We start from the raw sequence: 15056 nt of genomic DNA on the forward strand, positions 1-15056 counted from the left end.
TTGGTGTGCAATGAATCTAAAATATATGAAAGTTTAATGTTTATCAGTACATTACAGAAAATAATGAACTTTATCACAATACGCTAATTTTTTGAGAAGGACCTGTATATTTTTAGAGCTCAGAGGTTCCAAACAGCACCTGGTGTGAGCTTGAGGGCCTGAAGTGGAGCATCAAGCTCTTCTCAGATAATGAGATAAGTGTCGATGTTCTGGTTACAGACTGAAATCGGCAGGTTGCAAAGTGGGTCAGAGACCAGCTTGCACCACAAGAACAAAGCACTTCTATGATGTCTGGCACTATGGAAAAAGTAATCTTTCAATATGTTTCATGATTACAAATGTACTTACTATAGAATCTTTAATTTACTAACCAATTAAGTTATGTTTTGGAATGCACAATATTTATATTAAACTTTTCCAGGTCTAGCAAAGAAACTGGACACTGTCATCAGAGAGCGGGACTGTGAGGATCTGGCACTGTGGAAGCAGTCCATCGTGAACCATCTGTACTGGACAGCTGCATCCACAACTGATGCAAACCCAGACTTAATGGAGGCAAAGTGGAAATCACTTGTGAACCATGTGYWMSWTRYWSWWKWMWWSWRYAWSKWRCACAAGAGTTTCCCTCTTGTCTCCACTGGAAGGACAGGACCGAAACAAACAGTGGCTAATTCTAGGTAACTGATGGACTTACCCTGGGGGTGTAKGACCTACTGTCATATTTTACTTGGWCAAATTATAATTATGTGGTTTTTTTCAACATACATTTTTGTGAACAATAGGATTTAATGCAGCAGTGAAACTTGAGAAAGTGGCATGCCAGCCAGTGTTTGTGAAAGATGTCCGACGACTGTCATCACAGCATCAGACATATTCACTAGAAGCATACCACTCTCTCATTCTGAAGTTTGCTCCGAAACAYACAGGGTTSTCGTACCTGGGCATGTATTCTAGGTAAATGTTATTTAGCTATTCTTTAGTTCTTATAAATATACTTCTCATGTTATGCATTAGTTACATTTTATGCATTAGTTACATTTAATAGTTCTTTAAATGTAATTGGGGCCCAATTTTACTTAATATCTTTGTTGAGAATAATTTTTAATCATTACAGATTGCTGCTGGCTGCTCTCCATTACAACAGCAATGGCAACAGTGACATAGTCAGAACAAATGAAGGTGTGGAGAGGTACACAGTGTGCTATCCACGCTTTAAGAGAGGTGAACGGTCTGTGCGTCCAGTGAAAGAGGAACCAACCTCTAGTAAAATGATTTCAGGTTAGTAGATTTTCTGTTTATTTATATCTGTCTCCTAATTGAATTTGTATGATTATAGACTATGCTACAGCACTCCTCAGGAAGCTGCAGGAGACCTACGACAGGAACCCTCAACTGCTGAGTGGTGCAATACCTGCAGAGAGGTCAGCTGATTCTGGACCACTGGCAGCTGTGTGTGACAGAGTGGACAAGTAAGAGGCTGTTGGGCAGTATGTCAGAAAATCAAGGTTTTCAGCACAGGTACATTTAGGYCCTTATTTACATAATTTGTTTACAGGGACGCCTTGTTCACCCAGGGCGCCAAATAGGCTAGGACTGCCCCTGGGTGTAAATTCAGACTGGAAGACTCCTCTCACCTCACCTCCTTCACCTGCCTGCTGCATTAAGTGCCCAGCTGCAGATCATCAGTGCCTGATCCTCACCTCACCGCAACCAATCATCTCGCCGAGATCATTGTTAAAAGGCCCTGCATAAAGGATTCGCTGCTCCCCAGAAGAGTTTTGACCGGCCTCCACCCTCAGCCAAGGTCCGGCTTCCTCTTCCCTCTRGYCTTCTCCCCACCACCAGTGTCCAGGCCCCAGGGGAGACATTTACTCTCTCTAAGCTGATCCTCAGCTCTCAGCATCTTGCAGCACTCATGTCCCCTGCCRGYGCTCGAGTGCCAAGCTYCTCTTCATTCATTCATTTCAATAAAACTCTTTAACTGCTATCGTTTCTCTGCGAGTCTTTCCAGGCTGAATTGATGTTTTATTCAGTTTTTGTTTTTTACTGTATTTTATACTGTATTTTATTGTGTTTTTGAGTACCATGCCTTGAGTGCCTTCAAAAAATGTATTATTATTATTATTTCTTTTTTAAGGTGGTCATGTTTAAATGATGGTTTCCATCTGGACTATTCAACTAAATTGCTCCAAGGTTCATAGTTACTGCAGGCCAAARGCTAAGGGGCCAAACATCCAGCAATTAAAGTCTTTATGTAAATAAAACAATTACTATAAAGACCTGCTACATTTTAATTAGTTTATTTTGCTGCATTTAATCATGAACACAACATAMAGAAYCCAATGTAATAAAAGTAGTGATGTTAAAAATGTATCAAAAACAATAACACATTGTGTCTCTTATAACACAAATATTATTGTGACATGTCTGACTTGCCAAATTTTTAAACCAATTTTATTTTTACATATTTTAGTTTTTTCTTCAACTGCTTGCTATTTTTAAACCGTCTTGGGGGTTCATAGAAATCATTTTTATCAGCTTTTAGCCAAGATTCTGATGTTTCTGTAGACACTACACATCTATGTCTAACTAAAAGAACCTACAGTAATTAAAGTAGAATACTGAGAGTTTGGGCTTAAGAGAATAATGAACCATTAGGCGAGACAGACTTTGGCCCGCAGGCCACTAGTTGAATAGCCCTAATCTACTTGATCACAAAAACAAACATCACTGATTCTTTACATACTTGACTTTGCTGGTGAGAACTTTGCCAGCATACTGCATCCCTGTGAGAGCAACGTACATCCTCAGGATCTCGTTTGTTCCCTGCAAACAAACAGATGTTTATACTTTTACATTCTTCAGCTCATTAAATCAGAAAGTTTCCATTTGGTGTTTTCATATCAATAACAGCAACATTAACAAAATAATTGGAATTTTAATTGCCAAACTTGTTCCTTTAAGTCAGCTGCAGTCACCTGGTGGGCAGCAGAAGAAATGCATTTTTTTAAATACGAGCTTTAAAATCAGAAATACAGTCAGTGTATTTTTAAAGTTTTTATTGATCAGTGTGTTGTTTTAAACAAACTTGGGTCACTGCAGTTTATCCAGACAAGGTAACATGAATGTTTTTTCTGACAAGGAATTATTTTAGTAAAAACCTAATCCAAGCATAAACTCAGTTCATAAACCTAAACCCCATTTCTAAAGTGAAGTTACACATTACAGGCTCCAGGCTCTGTTTCACGTAAGGACCTGGGGCCTCATGTACAAAGACTTGCATGGATTTCTAACTAAAACATGGCGTAAGGTCAAATCCAGACAACTGCATAYGCACAAAAATATCCAGATGTATCAAACCGTGTGTATGCCGGAATCCACTCACATTGTACATCACAATTAAYGTGGAACTGTGMATGTGAAACTCCTCCCCTGACACACTTTCATTTAAATATGTTAAACAGATGCAAATTAGTTCCTGCATGTGTGAGATGTCACGTCTTTTAYTGTGCATGCCTGTCACATCAGTGTCACGGAGCTAGCCTGGTAAAAACCAGCCCCCTGTTCTTCGTTTTGCTTCGTACAGATCATACAAAATGACTCTCGTCTATTGAGAAGCAATTTCTTGCTGGAGGCGTGGCCTCTGTTGAAGTTTAAAATGAWTGGATCTGATTTACCCAATTGGTAATGGTCGGCCACGACGWATGCAGTGYGACAGCTCCACTGTGAWGGAGGCTAAGCTAAGAGGCTAACCGGAAATTGTGTGYGCWGTAAACAACCYTACTGAGAGGAGCGAAGTACCGAGCGGAACGAGATAGCTGTAAATAAATGCTGCAGGCTTTGTCAGACAAATTTAATTTAATTTGGCAGCTAAAGCTCAGGGTTTGACAGCTAAAATTCTGAAAGCTCAGAGTTTGACAGCTAAAATTCTGAGTTTGATAGCTAAAGCTCAGAGTTTGACGGCTAAAATTCTGAGTTTGACAACTAAAGCTCAAGGTTTGACAACTAAAATTCTGAGTTTGATAGCTAAAGCTCAGGGTTTGACAGCTAAAGCTCAGAGTTTGACGGCTAAAATTCTGAGTTTAACAGCTAAAGCTCAGGGTTTGACAGCTAAAGATCTGGATTTGACAGCTAAAGCTCAGAGTTTGATAGCTAAAGCTCAGTTTGACAGCTAAAGCTCAGAGTTTGGCAGCTAAAGCTCAGAGTTTGATAGCTAAAGCTCAGTTTGACAGCTAAAGCTCAGTTTGACAGCTAAAGCTCAGAGTTTGACAGCTGAAGCTAAGGTACCTCAAAGATGGGCAGGATGCGACAATCTCTGACATAGCGCTCAAAGGGATAGTTCTTGGTATAGCCCAGCCCTCCTAGGATCTGCAGAGCCTCGCTACAACAAATCCAGGCTCCCTCTGAGCTGAAGACCTGCACAGACACACAACACATCCTGCAGGCTGAGGATTATTGTTCCAAACTGGGTTCAGATGATGAAGCTGTCTAACCTTGACAATCGCAGCCTCCAGAGAACAATCAGGAACTCCTGGTCTGTCCATCATCCCTGCTGTCAGGTATGCCATGCTCTCCATCACATAGGCATTCAATGCCATCAATGCAAACTTCTCCTACAGTGACGGAAGGAACAGACTACTCACTTATTCCTGACTACACTGAACATTAGATTTCACAAAGAAAATGTGACTGTACTTGAATCAAACCAAATTCACTCAGTCTTTTGTTGAACTGTTTCCTGGTTGCAGCGTACTCTGAGGTAAGCTCTACAGATAAACAGAAAATAAAAAAATAATAAATATATTACAGCACCACAGCCACAAGCGTGAAGACAGTACTGAAATGTACCAATCAGCTTTTTGATCATTCCGGCGCAGGAACTGCCCATGCTAAACCTCCCAGAGTTCAAGATGTTCACAGCAACCTGTCCAACACAAAGACAATGTTTGACAAAACCTTTAGAATTTAAAAATGTTCACAAAAAATTAAACAGATTTGTGCATCCAGCACCTGGCTGACATCAGGAGCTACAGATTCATACACTGAGAAAGGATTTGTAGTCGTGTAGTTTGTTTCCAACACAATGCCCTTATTGTCAGAGCACACATTTTTGAAAGTTGGAAACTGCAGAACAATGTTGATGCAGTGTGTGTTTAATAACTGCATCAGTGAAACTGTTAGATGGATCTTATCAGCCTAAATTAATTCAATTAGTTCACTTTGTCTGGTTAGACGTTTACCTTAAATCCACCTCCAACTTCTCCGATAACATTTTCCACTGGCACAGGCACGTTGTCGAAGGACACTTCACAAGCTAAAAGAAACAAAGTTTCCCATTTTTGTCATTTTACTCTAGAGTTTGTCACGGTGTTACACCATTCCAGTGAAAAATCCAGAGACATTTTTAGAAACAATACAGCAAGACAAGAACATTAAACCAAAMCCAGAGCAACACAAACCCTGACGGTCAGACCCCTGCTGTTATCAGTCTGGATGTTGTTTCACTCATCATGTACATCCATCCTTCTTATTTGGCATCAATTTCACAAATAAAACTTTTTTAATGTGATCCTGTTCTGAACACATGACTGAATGTATAAAGGATATACAACAAGCAGATGAGGTGTGCTTGTAGAACTGAGAATGAAAAAGTTCTACCTGAGCTATGCTGACATACGAATGAGAGGCTTACTATAGGAACCCCTGATGCCCAGCTTGTCCTCAGGTTTGCCACTGGTGACTCCCCCAAAAGCCTTCTCCACAATAAAAGCTGAAATCTTATCCTTCTTTATGCCGTCGACTTCCATTTCTGTCCTGGCAAACACAGTCATAATGTCTGCCATGCCTCCATTTGAGATCCATATCTGACCAAAACAAAAAGTCTTGTATAAGTTTTATATGGAGAAAACAGAGTCAGTAAAAACAGCTGAGAATCTGATTCATCTTACTTTTGAGCCATTGATCAAGTAATGTTTTCCATCTTCAGAAAGAGTTGCTCGGGTCTGAATGGAAGCTGCATCACTTCCACTAGAAGGGTTCAACATCAACACAGGTTAATAATCGTCTAGAAGTAGATTAAATGACATGCTGGATATAACTAAAGCTTACTAAATAAATAAGTAAAAATAACAGGTGATGATTCTAGATTAGTTAACCTCTTAAGCCCCAAGGGGTTTTCTTGATGTTTTTGCTCAAAATACCACGCCGAAATGTAATTGAGTATNGTTTGCAACATTAGATAATGCCTCCTTATGATGACAGAAAAGAGAAAGACAGAGATGCAGTCAGTCATAACGCACGGCTGCCACCGTGTTAAAAATATTATTAAATAAAAACAGAAAACGAGTAGATTTGATTTATTCAATAAAATGTCTCTACGGAAAATCTCATGTTTCGCACATCTGCGCCAGTGGTTCTGAAGTTAACCCGTAGTCTGCTRCGACACTGTTGGAATAACAAGCACCACTTCAGCCAAAGTTTTAAAATCAGAAAAAAATTCTCCAGTCAAAGTGATCAGAAGTCAGCAAGACTTTTTCCAAGTCCTACAAGCTCTGGCTTTAGCAGGAGGAAATCCTGTAGCGTGCGCTCCCGCTGCACCACTGCTGCGCCTCACAGACGTTCCAAATCCTCCTGTCCTCAATGTGCTGTCAGCTCCTGGAGATGCATTAAGTATGGTGTCTAGATCTGAGATGATGATCAGATGGAAATATTTTATTTCTTTTAGATTAAATAAGACCTCCGTGATGTAGACCTACTCTGTGTAAAGCTGAAAATGTGTCTGTGTGTGAGTGTGATGCCACAGAGCCGTCTTGTGAAGTCTCGTTGATTTTTTTTCTTCACCTCACCTGGCTTATGTATTAAGTCTTCCAGACTTAAGCCTGGATACTTTAAYAAGACGTGAGCCAGCGGGTTGATGATTGCGCAATTTCTGCGCCTTTTCCTGACCGAGTATWAACGGGCTAAAGATGCGTGGGCCAGAAATGATCATAAATCCTCCCTCATCCCTCCCAACAGCTCATTTAAAGTATATAAACTACAATAATAATGGCTGGATAGTGTTTTTTACACTCAACATCAGTGTTAAGATGAGTGAAGTAAAGCCGTTTTTATTTTATTTTTTATTTTTTAACGGTGGACGAAAAAAAAGATGCGACCAGCTGCGAGCTCCCATTCATCCTTGGGATCTGGATCAAACCAGCTGCTCTTTGAGCTCTTTTTAAAACTGGCTTCAGACAAAAAAATATCATTTTAAACAAAATAACATGCAGAAGGAATTGAGCTGCTTGGGTCCTGTTCTGGTCCAGCTCACAATCCTCGGAGCTGCCACAGGTGAGGACCACTTGCCCTCTGCAGGTCAGGGGTGTTAATTGCAATCTGTCAAAATGGCGGATGGCCTTCAGATTTTTCCGTCATTGCGTAAAAAAAACATTCAAATACGGAAAATATTCCGTTAACCTCTGGTTCACAACCTCAGTCACATTCCAAACTCTACTATGGTGAAGACCAAAGAGCTATGTAAGGACACCATCAACAAAACTGTAGATCTGCACCAGGCTGGGAAGACTAAATCTGCAATAGGCAAGCAGCTTGGTGTGAAGAAATCTACTGTGGGAGCGATAATCAGAAAATGGAAGACATACAAGACCACTACTAATCTCCCTCGATCTGGGGCTCCACGCAAGATCTCAGCCCGTGGGGTCAAAATGATCACAAGGACAGTGAGCAAAAATCCCCGAACCACACGTGGGGACCTAGTGAATGACCTGCAGAAGGCTGGGACTAACATAACAAAGGCTAATGCCAGTAACGCACTACGCCGCCAGGGACTCAGAAGATCCTGCAGTGCTGGATGTGTCCCCCTGCTTGAGCCAACTGGGCCCATCTGAAGTTTGTTAGAGAGCATTTGGATGTTCTAGAAGAATGTAATATGGTCAGATGAAACCTGCATTTCCCCTACCATTATCCTTTAGGGCCCAGATTATAATCAGTCTTTAAAATGTGGTAAATAAATTATTTTCAGTGATTGAGAGGAAGTTTTTTTGATAGTTGCATATTTTTAACTGTTGTCTTTTATATCTACAAGAGTTAAGAGTTCTTCTGAAATTCTAATGACAGGGTTTCCCCTACATGTAACTGATTGTGGCACACTCCCATGGCAAAAATCATAGCCACCACACTTTCAGAATAAAGTTTTTTAGTTTTTTTAAATAATAGGCCTATATTAGGCTAAAACAATGTAAAGCATATCATATATTTATATCCTATATTTGCACTCTTATAGAACCATAATCAGACTTTGAAACTCTTAACATCAATGAAGAGTTAAGATATATTTTATTTTGAAAAACCAACACCGTGGGTTCTTGTGCGCAGAGCGAGGCTGTGTGTGTAGTCCTGTATAGTTGTGTGTAGTCACAAAAATAGCAAGGCATGTATGTGTGTGTGATGTAACGCGCGATGAAAACTGTCTGATGCGACAGCTTTGCAAGCTACTTTTTTTTTCTTTCAAGGAAGACACGACAGGTGAAGCTACAGAATAATTACCGGTACTCTGATACAGCAAGAATCACCAACACAGACCCACGTGAGACCGGGAGTCAGTGGCTCCGTGCCTGTTCAGGGAATATACAGTAATTCTAAAGTCAAATTCAATACCCTTTAATACCTTTTTAATATCATTCCAATGCTTTTTAATACCAACATGACTTCAAGCTGCAGCGGCAATCGTTTCAACCTATTATTAGAGGTACTGGATACATTCGGTAGTTACTTCTTTGCCTAAATGAAACACTGACCTATATACAATCATTTGTTATTCAACCCTAAATTCAAGACAAAAAGGTGTTTTCTTTATTATGTGTAATGGTAAATGGACTGTACTTATAGAGCACCTTTCTACCCAACTAGTACACTCAAAGCTCTTCACACTACAATCTGTGTTCTCATTTACCCATTCACGCAGCACTCTATTAGGTCTCTACAATGCTAACATGTACAATCAACTATGGAGACTAATCAGTGCCAATCACATTAATACACTGATGGGACACACATCAGAGGCATTAGGGGTGAAGGGTCTTGCTCAAGGACACAACAACTGTGACAGCTGGATGAGGGATCGAACCGATGACAGCAGGCTATCAGCAACAGGTCTGCTCTCGCATGTCTCAGGAAATCAGAACCAAAATGCCCTGATGTCACACAACCATCCTCTAAATAACATCTGTGTATGYCCATCTGTTTTTAAACATGTATTAAAACTTTTGTTAAACATGAGAATGAACGGTCCAGCTGTGTTATCACTCCACCACCATCACACACAGTTTTACTCACAGTCACCATCTTTTATMTGCATATACGCTGACAATACCAGCATACTAAAGAATGACTGTAAAGGATTCATTAATCAACTTCTTAAAAGAATTAAGTTTTTTAATTTTTCATACCGAGCAGAGGGTTACCTGCAATAGCTTTCAAATATCACCTTTTAAATTGAACAAAGGTGCAAAATCTTCCTTACTGTGTCAACTTTTATCACCAAGCATCAACATGCATAAGATGTTTTTTATGTTTAAAAATCACAATTTATAAACTTTCTTGTAGCTAAAAATACTTTCAATTACTAACTATGACTGAAAATAATAAAAACTTACTAAACAAACAAAATCAACAGAATCTACGTGAGAACTGTAAATTATATTTCATGTGATCCTGCATTAGCCTGCATTTACATAAAGTCTGATCCCAAATAAATAAACAATTAAGCTTAAATTCTCAAAAGTCTTACTTTACTACAGTGTAGGATTTAAATTAGCTCATATTTATCTACTAACAAATAAAACTGACTTCTTCATAGAGAATGCCCTCCCTGAGTTTTTGGGAAAACAATGAAAAAAATCTGACACACAACTTTACTTTACTTTTGTTTAGTTTAAACAAATATAACTATTTTAGAGTTAATGTGTGTCTGTTTGTTCCAGTAAACACACACCTGTTGATTGATGTTATCTCCCGGGTTATTCATCACTTTAATCTCCTCACCTGCTGCACCTGTCTGCTCCTCCCTCCTCTCTCCGCTCTGCTCCTGTCCAGCTAACTTTAGCTAAAGCTAGCATCCACCATCACCAYTCCTCTCAGGTGGTGGAGTCAGTAATCCTTCTGCAGGTTTATCTTGTCTGACTTTTAACAATCTTCCAGCTTTGATATTGTCTGTTCTTTTTTAGACGTGTCCTGACAAATAGATTGTATTTAACACATCGCTCAAACTTCTGCTACTAGAGACACTTAAGTCCCGCCCCCACACTATTTCTGATTGGCCAGTAGGCCTGTCTAAAGTGAAAGCTGCGTCTCAGATAAGCCCAGAGAAACGTTTGTTAAATCTGTTTTCAAAGCAGCGCATCAGATTCCAGCATGGCGAAAGTGTGCTAGTTGTTTAAAAATTAATACGTCGTCAGATGGCATTTATTACCTTTTAATACTTTGTAATGGCTTTAATTTTTGCTTATTTGATTTACTACCTTTTAATACTTTTTACAACCCCGCAGATACCCTGCTGTTCTAAAAATAGTGCTGATCGGCAGCGCAGGTACGGGCTAATGTAATGTCCCTCAACTTTTAAAAACGTAACCAGAGTTGTTTGTGAACTCAAAACACCATAAGTCCAGACAGAATGAGCTGCTGTTAGTCCACACACTGAGCAAGCTCCTCTCCCCTCTCTGTCACACACCAATTGAGCTGTAGCAGACAGAGGAGGAGCATTAACCCTTTAGGGCCCAGATTTGAAATGTGGAAAATAAATTATTTTCAGTGGTTGAAATTTTTTTGAAGTATTTTTTTGGATAGTTGCATTTTTAACTGTTGTCTTTTAATATCTACAAGAGTTAAGAGTTCTTCTGAAGTGTTGCAAAGACAATTTGTAGAAACAGGACATGATTTGAGTTTTTTTTTACTGATAATATTTTCTTTTAAACATGTTACAGAAGTAATAAGAAGCAGGTTTATTTTGAATAAACATAATAAATGTGTTCATTCCTACAAAACTGTCAAATATAATTATAAAATACACTAAACTGACTCAGATTAGCATAAAGTAAATAATGTTTTATAATTTTATAACTATAGTTTCCTCCCACAGACCAAAAACATGATTGTTAGGTTAATTGATAACTAAATTGTCCCTAGGTGTGAGTGAAAGAGTGAATGGTTGTTTGTCTCATTTGTCTCTGTGTGTGGCCCTGTGATGGACTTGCGACCTGTCCAGGGTGTACCCTGCCCCTCGCTCTGTGACTGCTGGATATGGGCACCAGTGACCCCCGTGACCCTTAAAGGAAGAAACGGGTATAAATAATGGATGGATGAATGGATGGATAGTTTCTTGCTATTAAAAAAATATCCTCCATTCACTCTGTCCTTGTTCCTAATCAGTGTCAAGGTGGGGGCTGAAGCCTGTCCCACCTGCCTTCCGGGAAAGGCAGGGGACACCTGGACGGGTCTCCAGTCTCCATTAGGGACACAGAAGAGACAACCAACCATCCATATTTTCAATCACACACAAAAGAGCTCCAGAATGTTTTCAACTGAGAATTTGGGACTCAGATCCATCTGCTGCTGCACACAGTTCTAATCCCTTATTATCTATGATTATCTACTACCATAAACTACTATTGATAATAATCATGAGGAGTCCTTCACATTAATATTTAATCAAGCAGTCAAATATTCACAAATATGTAAATTTATTACAATAATTGAAGGTGAGTTGTGCAAATTTGTGTTTGTACAAAACAAGTAGTAAATAATAAGAGCTACATTTTATTTATTTGTTCTGCTGGAGTTAGAACTTAAAACTCCATTTTCCAACATCTTCTTCCGCTTATCCGTAGTCAGGTCACGGAGGCAACAGGTCCAGGAGAGAAGCCCAGACATCCCTCTCCCTGCGACACTTTCCAGCTTGTCCTTGGGGACCCCGAGGCATTCCCAGGCCAGAGAGGATACATAATCCCTTGAGCGAGTCCTGGGTCTTCCCTGGGGCCTCCAACCAGTGGGTCATGCCCAGAACACCTCTGAAGGGAGGCGCCCAGGAGGCATCCAAATCAGATGTCTGAACCACCTCAACTGACTCCTTTCGATGTACAGGAGCAGCGGCTCTACTCCCAGATCCCCCTGAAGGACGGAGCTCCTCACCCCATCTCTAAGGTTGAGCCCGGCCACCCAACAAAGGAAGCTCATTTCGGCCGCTTGTATCCGGGATCTCGTTCTTTCAGTCATGATCCACGCCTCATGACCATAGGTGAGGGTTGGAACAAAGACAGACCAGTAAATGGAGACCTTTGCCTTTGGACTCAGCTCTTTCTTCACCACGACTGACAGAAGTAACACTCTCATTACTGAGGACGAGGCCMCAATCCAYTGATCCATCTCCCGCTCCATCCTACCATCAYTCATGTACAARACASCCAGATACTTAAACTCCTCCACTTGAGACAGAGACACTCCCCCGACCCAGAGGGGGCATTCCACCCTTTTTCAGTCGAGAACCATGGCCTCAGACTTAGAGGAACTGACCTTCATCCCAGCCACTTCACACTTGGCTGCGAACAACAACAGTGCATGCTGAAGGTCTTTGTCCAAAGATGCCAACAGAACCACATGAACTGCATACAGCAGAGATGAGACCCTGTGGTTCCAAAACCAGACACCCTCCTCTCCACACCTACGCCATGAAATCTTGGCCATAAACACTACAAACAAGATCGGAGACAAGGGACAGCCCTGGYGGAGTCCAACATGCACTAAAAACAAGCTGGGACTGGATCACTCTTAGTAGCAACCCAGACATCCCATCCTCCTGCAGCACACACCACATAATTACTCAAGAAACAAAGTCATAAGCCTTCTCCAAGTCTAGAAACGTATGTAGACCAGAGAGGCAAACTCACATGACCCCCTTAGCAACTCTGCAAGGGTAAAGACCTAGACCACTGTTCCACGTCCAGGACGAAAGCCACACTGCTGCTCCTGAATCCGAGGATTGACAATCAATCGGAGCCTCCCTTCCAACACCCTGGAGTAAACTTTCCCGGGGAGGGTGAGAAGTGTGATCCCACGATAGTTACAGCACACTCTCTGGTTCCCCTTTTTAAAAATGGGAACCACCACTCTGGTCTGCCACTCCATAGRAGTTGTCCTAGTCCTCCATGCGATGTTGAAGAGACATGTCAACCATGACAGCYCCACAACATCCAGAGCCTTCAGCATTTCGGGGCAAATCTCATTCACCCCTGGGGCCCTGCCACCTAGGAGCTTTTTGACTACCTCGGTGACCTCTGCCATGGTAATGGACTCATCTTCCCCTGAGTCTTCAGACTCTGCCTCCTCAAAGGTGGACATGAAKGGTGGATTCAGGAGATCCTCAAAGTGTTCCTTCCACCGCCCAACAATATCCTCAGTCGTGGTCAGCAGTTCCCCTCCCACAGCCTTAGACAGGATTTTTCTGAGTCGTCGAACGCTTTACCAGAACCTCCTCAAGGCCAATCGAAAGTCTTTCTCCATGGCCTCTCCAAACTCCTCCCATGCCCGAGTGTTTGCATCTGCAACCGCCAAAGCTGCAACTCCCTTTGCCACCCTGTACCTGTCAGTTGCTTCAGGATTCTTCTCGAAAAGCCAAGTCCGGAAGGACTCCTTCAGCCTGATGGCCTCCATCAGCCTTGGTGTCCATCCTTTGGTYGCCRCCGTGACAGGCACCGATGACCTTCAGGTCACAGCTCCTGGAAGGCGCATTTTCAATGGAGGCCCTGAACATGGTGCATTCAGATTCCATGTCCCTGACCTCCCCTGGGACATGTGAAAAACTCTCCCAAAGGTTGGAGTTGAAGATTGCACGGACAGGGGGCTCCGCCAAACATTCCCAGTTTACCCTCACTATACGTTGGGGTTTACCAGGTCTGTCCGGCAGCCTCCCTCGCCAACGGATCCAACACACCACCAGGTGGTGATGTGTTGACAGCGCTGCCCCTCTCCTCACCCGAATGTCATATACATAGGGCTGCAGGTCCAACGACATGATTACAAAATCGATCATTGACCTTTGGCCTAAGGTGGCCTGGTACTAAGTACACTTATGGACCACCCTATGCTCAAATAAGGTGTTCGTTATGGACAATTCATGCTTGGCACAGAAGTCCAAAAGCAAAACATGTTCGAGTTCAGATCAGGGAGGTCGGTCCTCCCAGTCACCYCCTTCCAGATAACTCCGTCGTTGCCCACATGGGCATTGAAGTCACCCAGCAGAACAACGGAGTCTCCAGATGGTACCCCTTCCAGGACACCATCCAAAGACCCCAAAAAGGCAGTGTAATCTGAACTGGTGTTTTGTGCATAAACACAAACAACAGAACCTTCCCTCCTGCAACACATAGAAGCAACCCTCTCTTCCACTGGAGTGAACTCCAATACCAAGGCACACAGCCTGGGGCTTGTGAGTATCCCCACACCTGCCCGTCACCTCTCTCCCTGGGCAACTCYAGAGTAGGAGTCCAGCCTATCTCCAGGAGTTAGGGTTCAGAGCCCAAGCTGTGAGTTGAGGCCAACTTTATCTAGTTGGTAACAATCAACCTCACCCACAAGCTCTGGCTCCTTACCCGCGAGGTAGGTTATGTTTCAAGTCCCTAGAGCCAGTCTTTGTCGCCAGGAATCAGCATGGCCAGKATCCTCCTTCACCTGCTGCTCGGCATACATCGCACCCGACCTTGATGGTCCTCCCCGTGTGTGGTGGGTCCATGTGTAGGTGGCCTCCTATAGTTGTTTCCTGATGTGGGTGATGTTTCCTCATCAAGGATTCTGTATCGCTCTTTGTCTGATCCCTCCCCCAAAGCCTGTTTGCCATGGGAGACCCTACCAGGGACTAATGCCCCAGACAACATAGCCCCGGGGATCACGGTAGTACTCAAACCCCTACACAATGTTAAATAACTCCGCCCCCAGGCGAAATTTGAAAAATGCATCAAAGTGGGTAGGGGAGGGGGTGTGGGTGGGGAAGGGGAGTTAGAGAGCGGAGG

At 42.2% G+C, this 15056-nt stretch overlaps 1 protein-coding gene across 1 annotated transcript in view; it reads right to left on the minus strand.

Moving 5' to 3' along the window:
- acad9 (acyl-CoA dehydrogenase family, member 9) overlaps positions 1–15056 on the minus strand; it is a gene marked incomplete at its 3' end in the record, with an annotated part of 26911 nt that overhangs the window by 5807 nt on the left and 6048 nt on the right. The window contains 8 exon segments of the mRNA XM_014022279.1: positions 2747–2826; positions 4288–4416; positions 4494–4613; positions 4696–4766; positions 4849–4924; positions 5241–5314; positions 5693–5864; positions 5949–6027. Of these exon segments, the coding sequence (XP_013877733.1) occupies positions 2747–2826; positions 4288–4416; positions 4494–4613; positions 4696–4766; positions 4849–4924; positions 5241–5314; positions 5693–5864; positions 5949–6027 (801 nt within the window).

Source organism: Austrofundulus limnaeus, unplaced genomic scaffold, assembly GCF_001266775.1.
Source record: "Austrofundulus limnaeus strain Quisiro unplaced genomic scaffold, Austrofundulus_limnaeus-1.0 Scaffold322, whole genome shotgun sequence".
Classification (NCBI taxonomy): domain Eukaryota; kingdom Metazoa; phylum Chordata; class Actinopteri; order Cyprinodontiformes; family Rivulidae; genus Austrofundulus; species Austrofundulus limnaeus.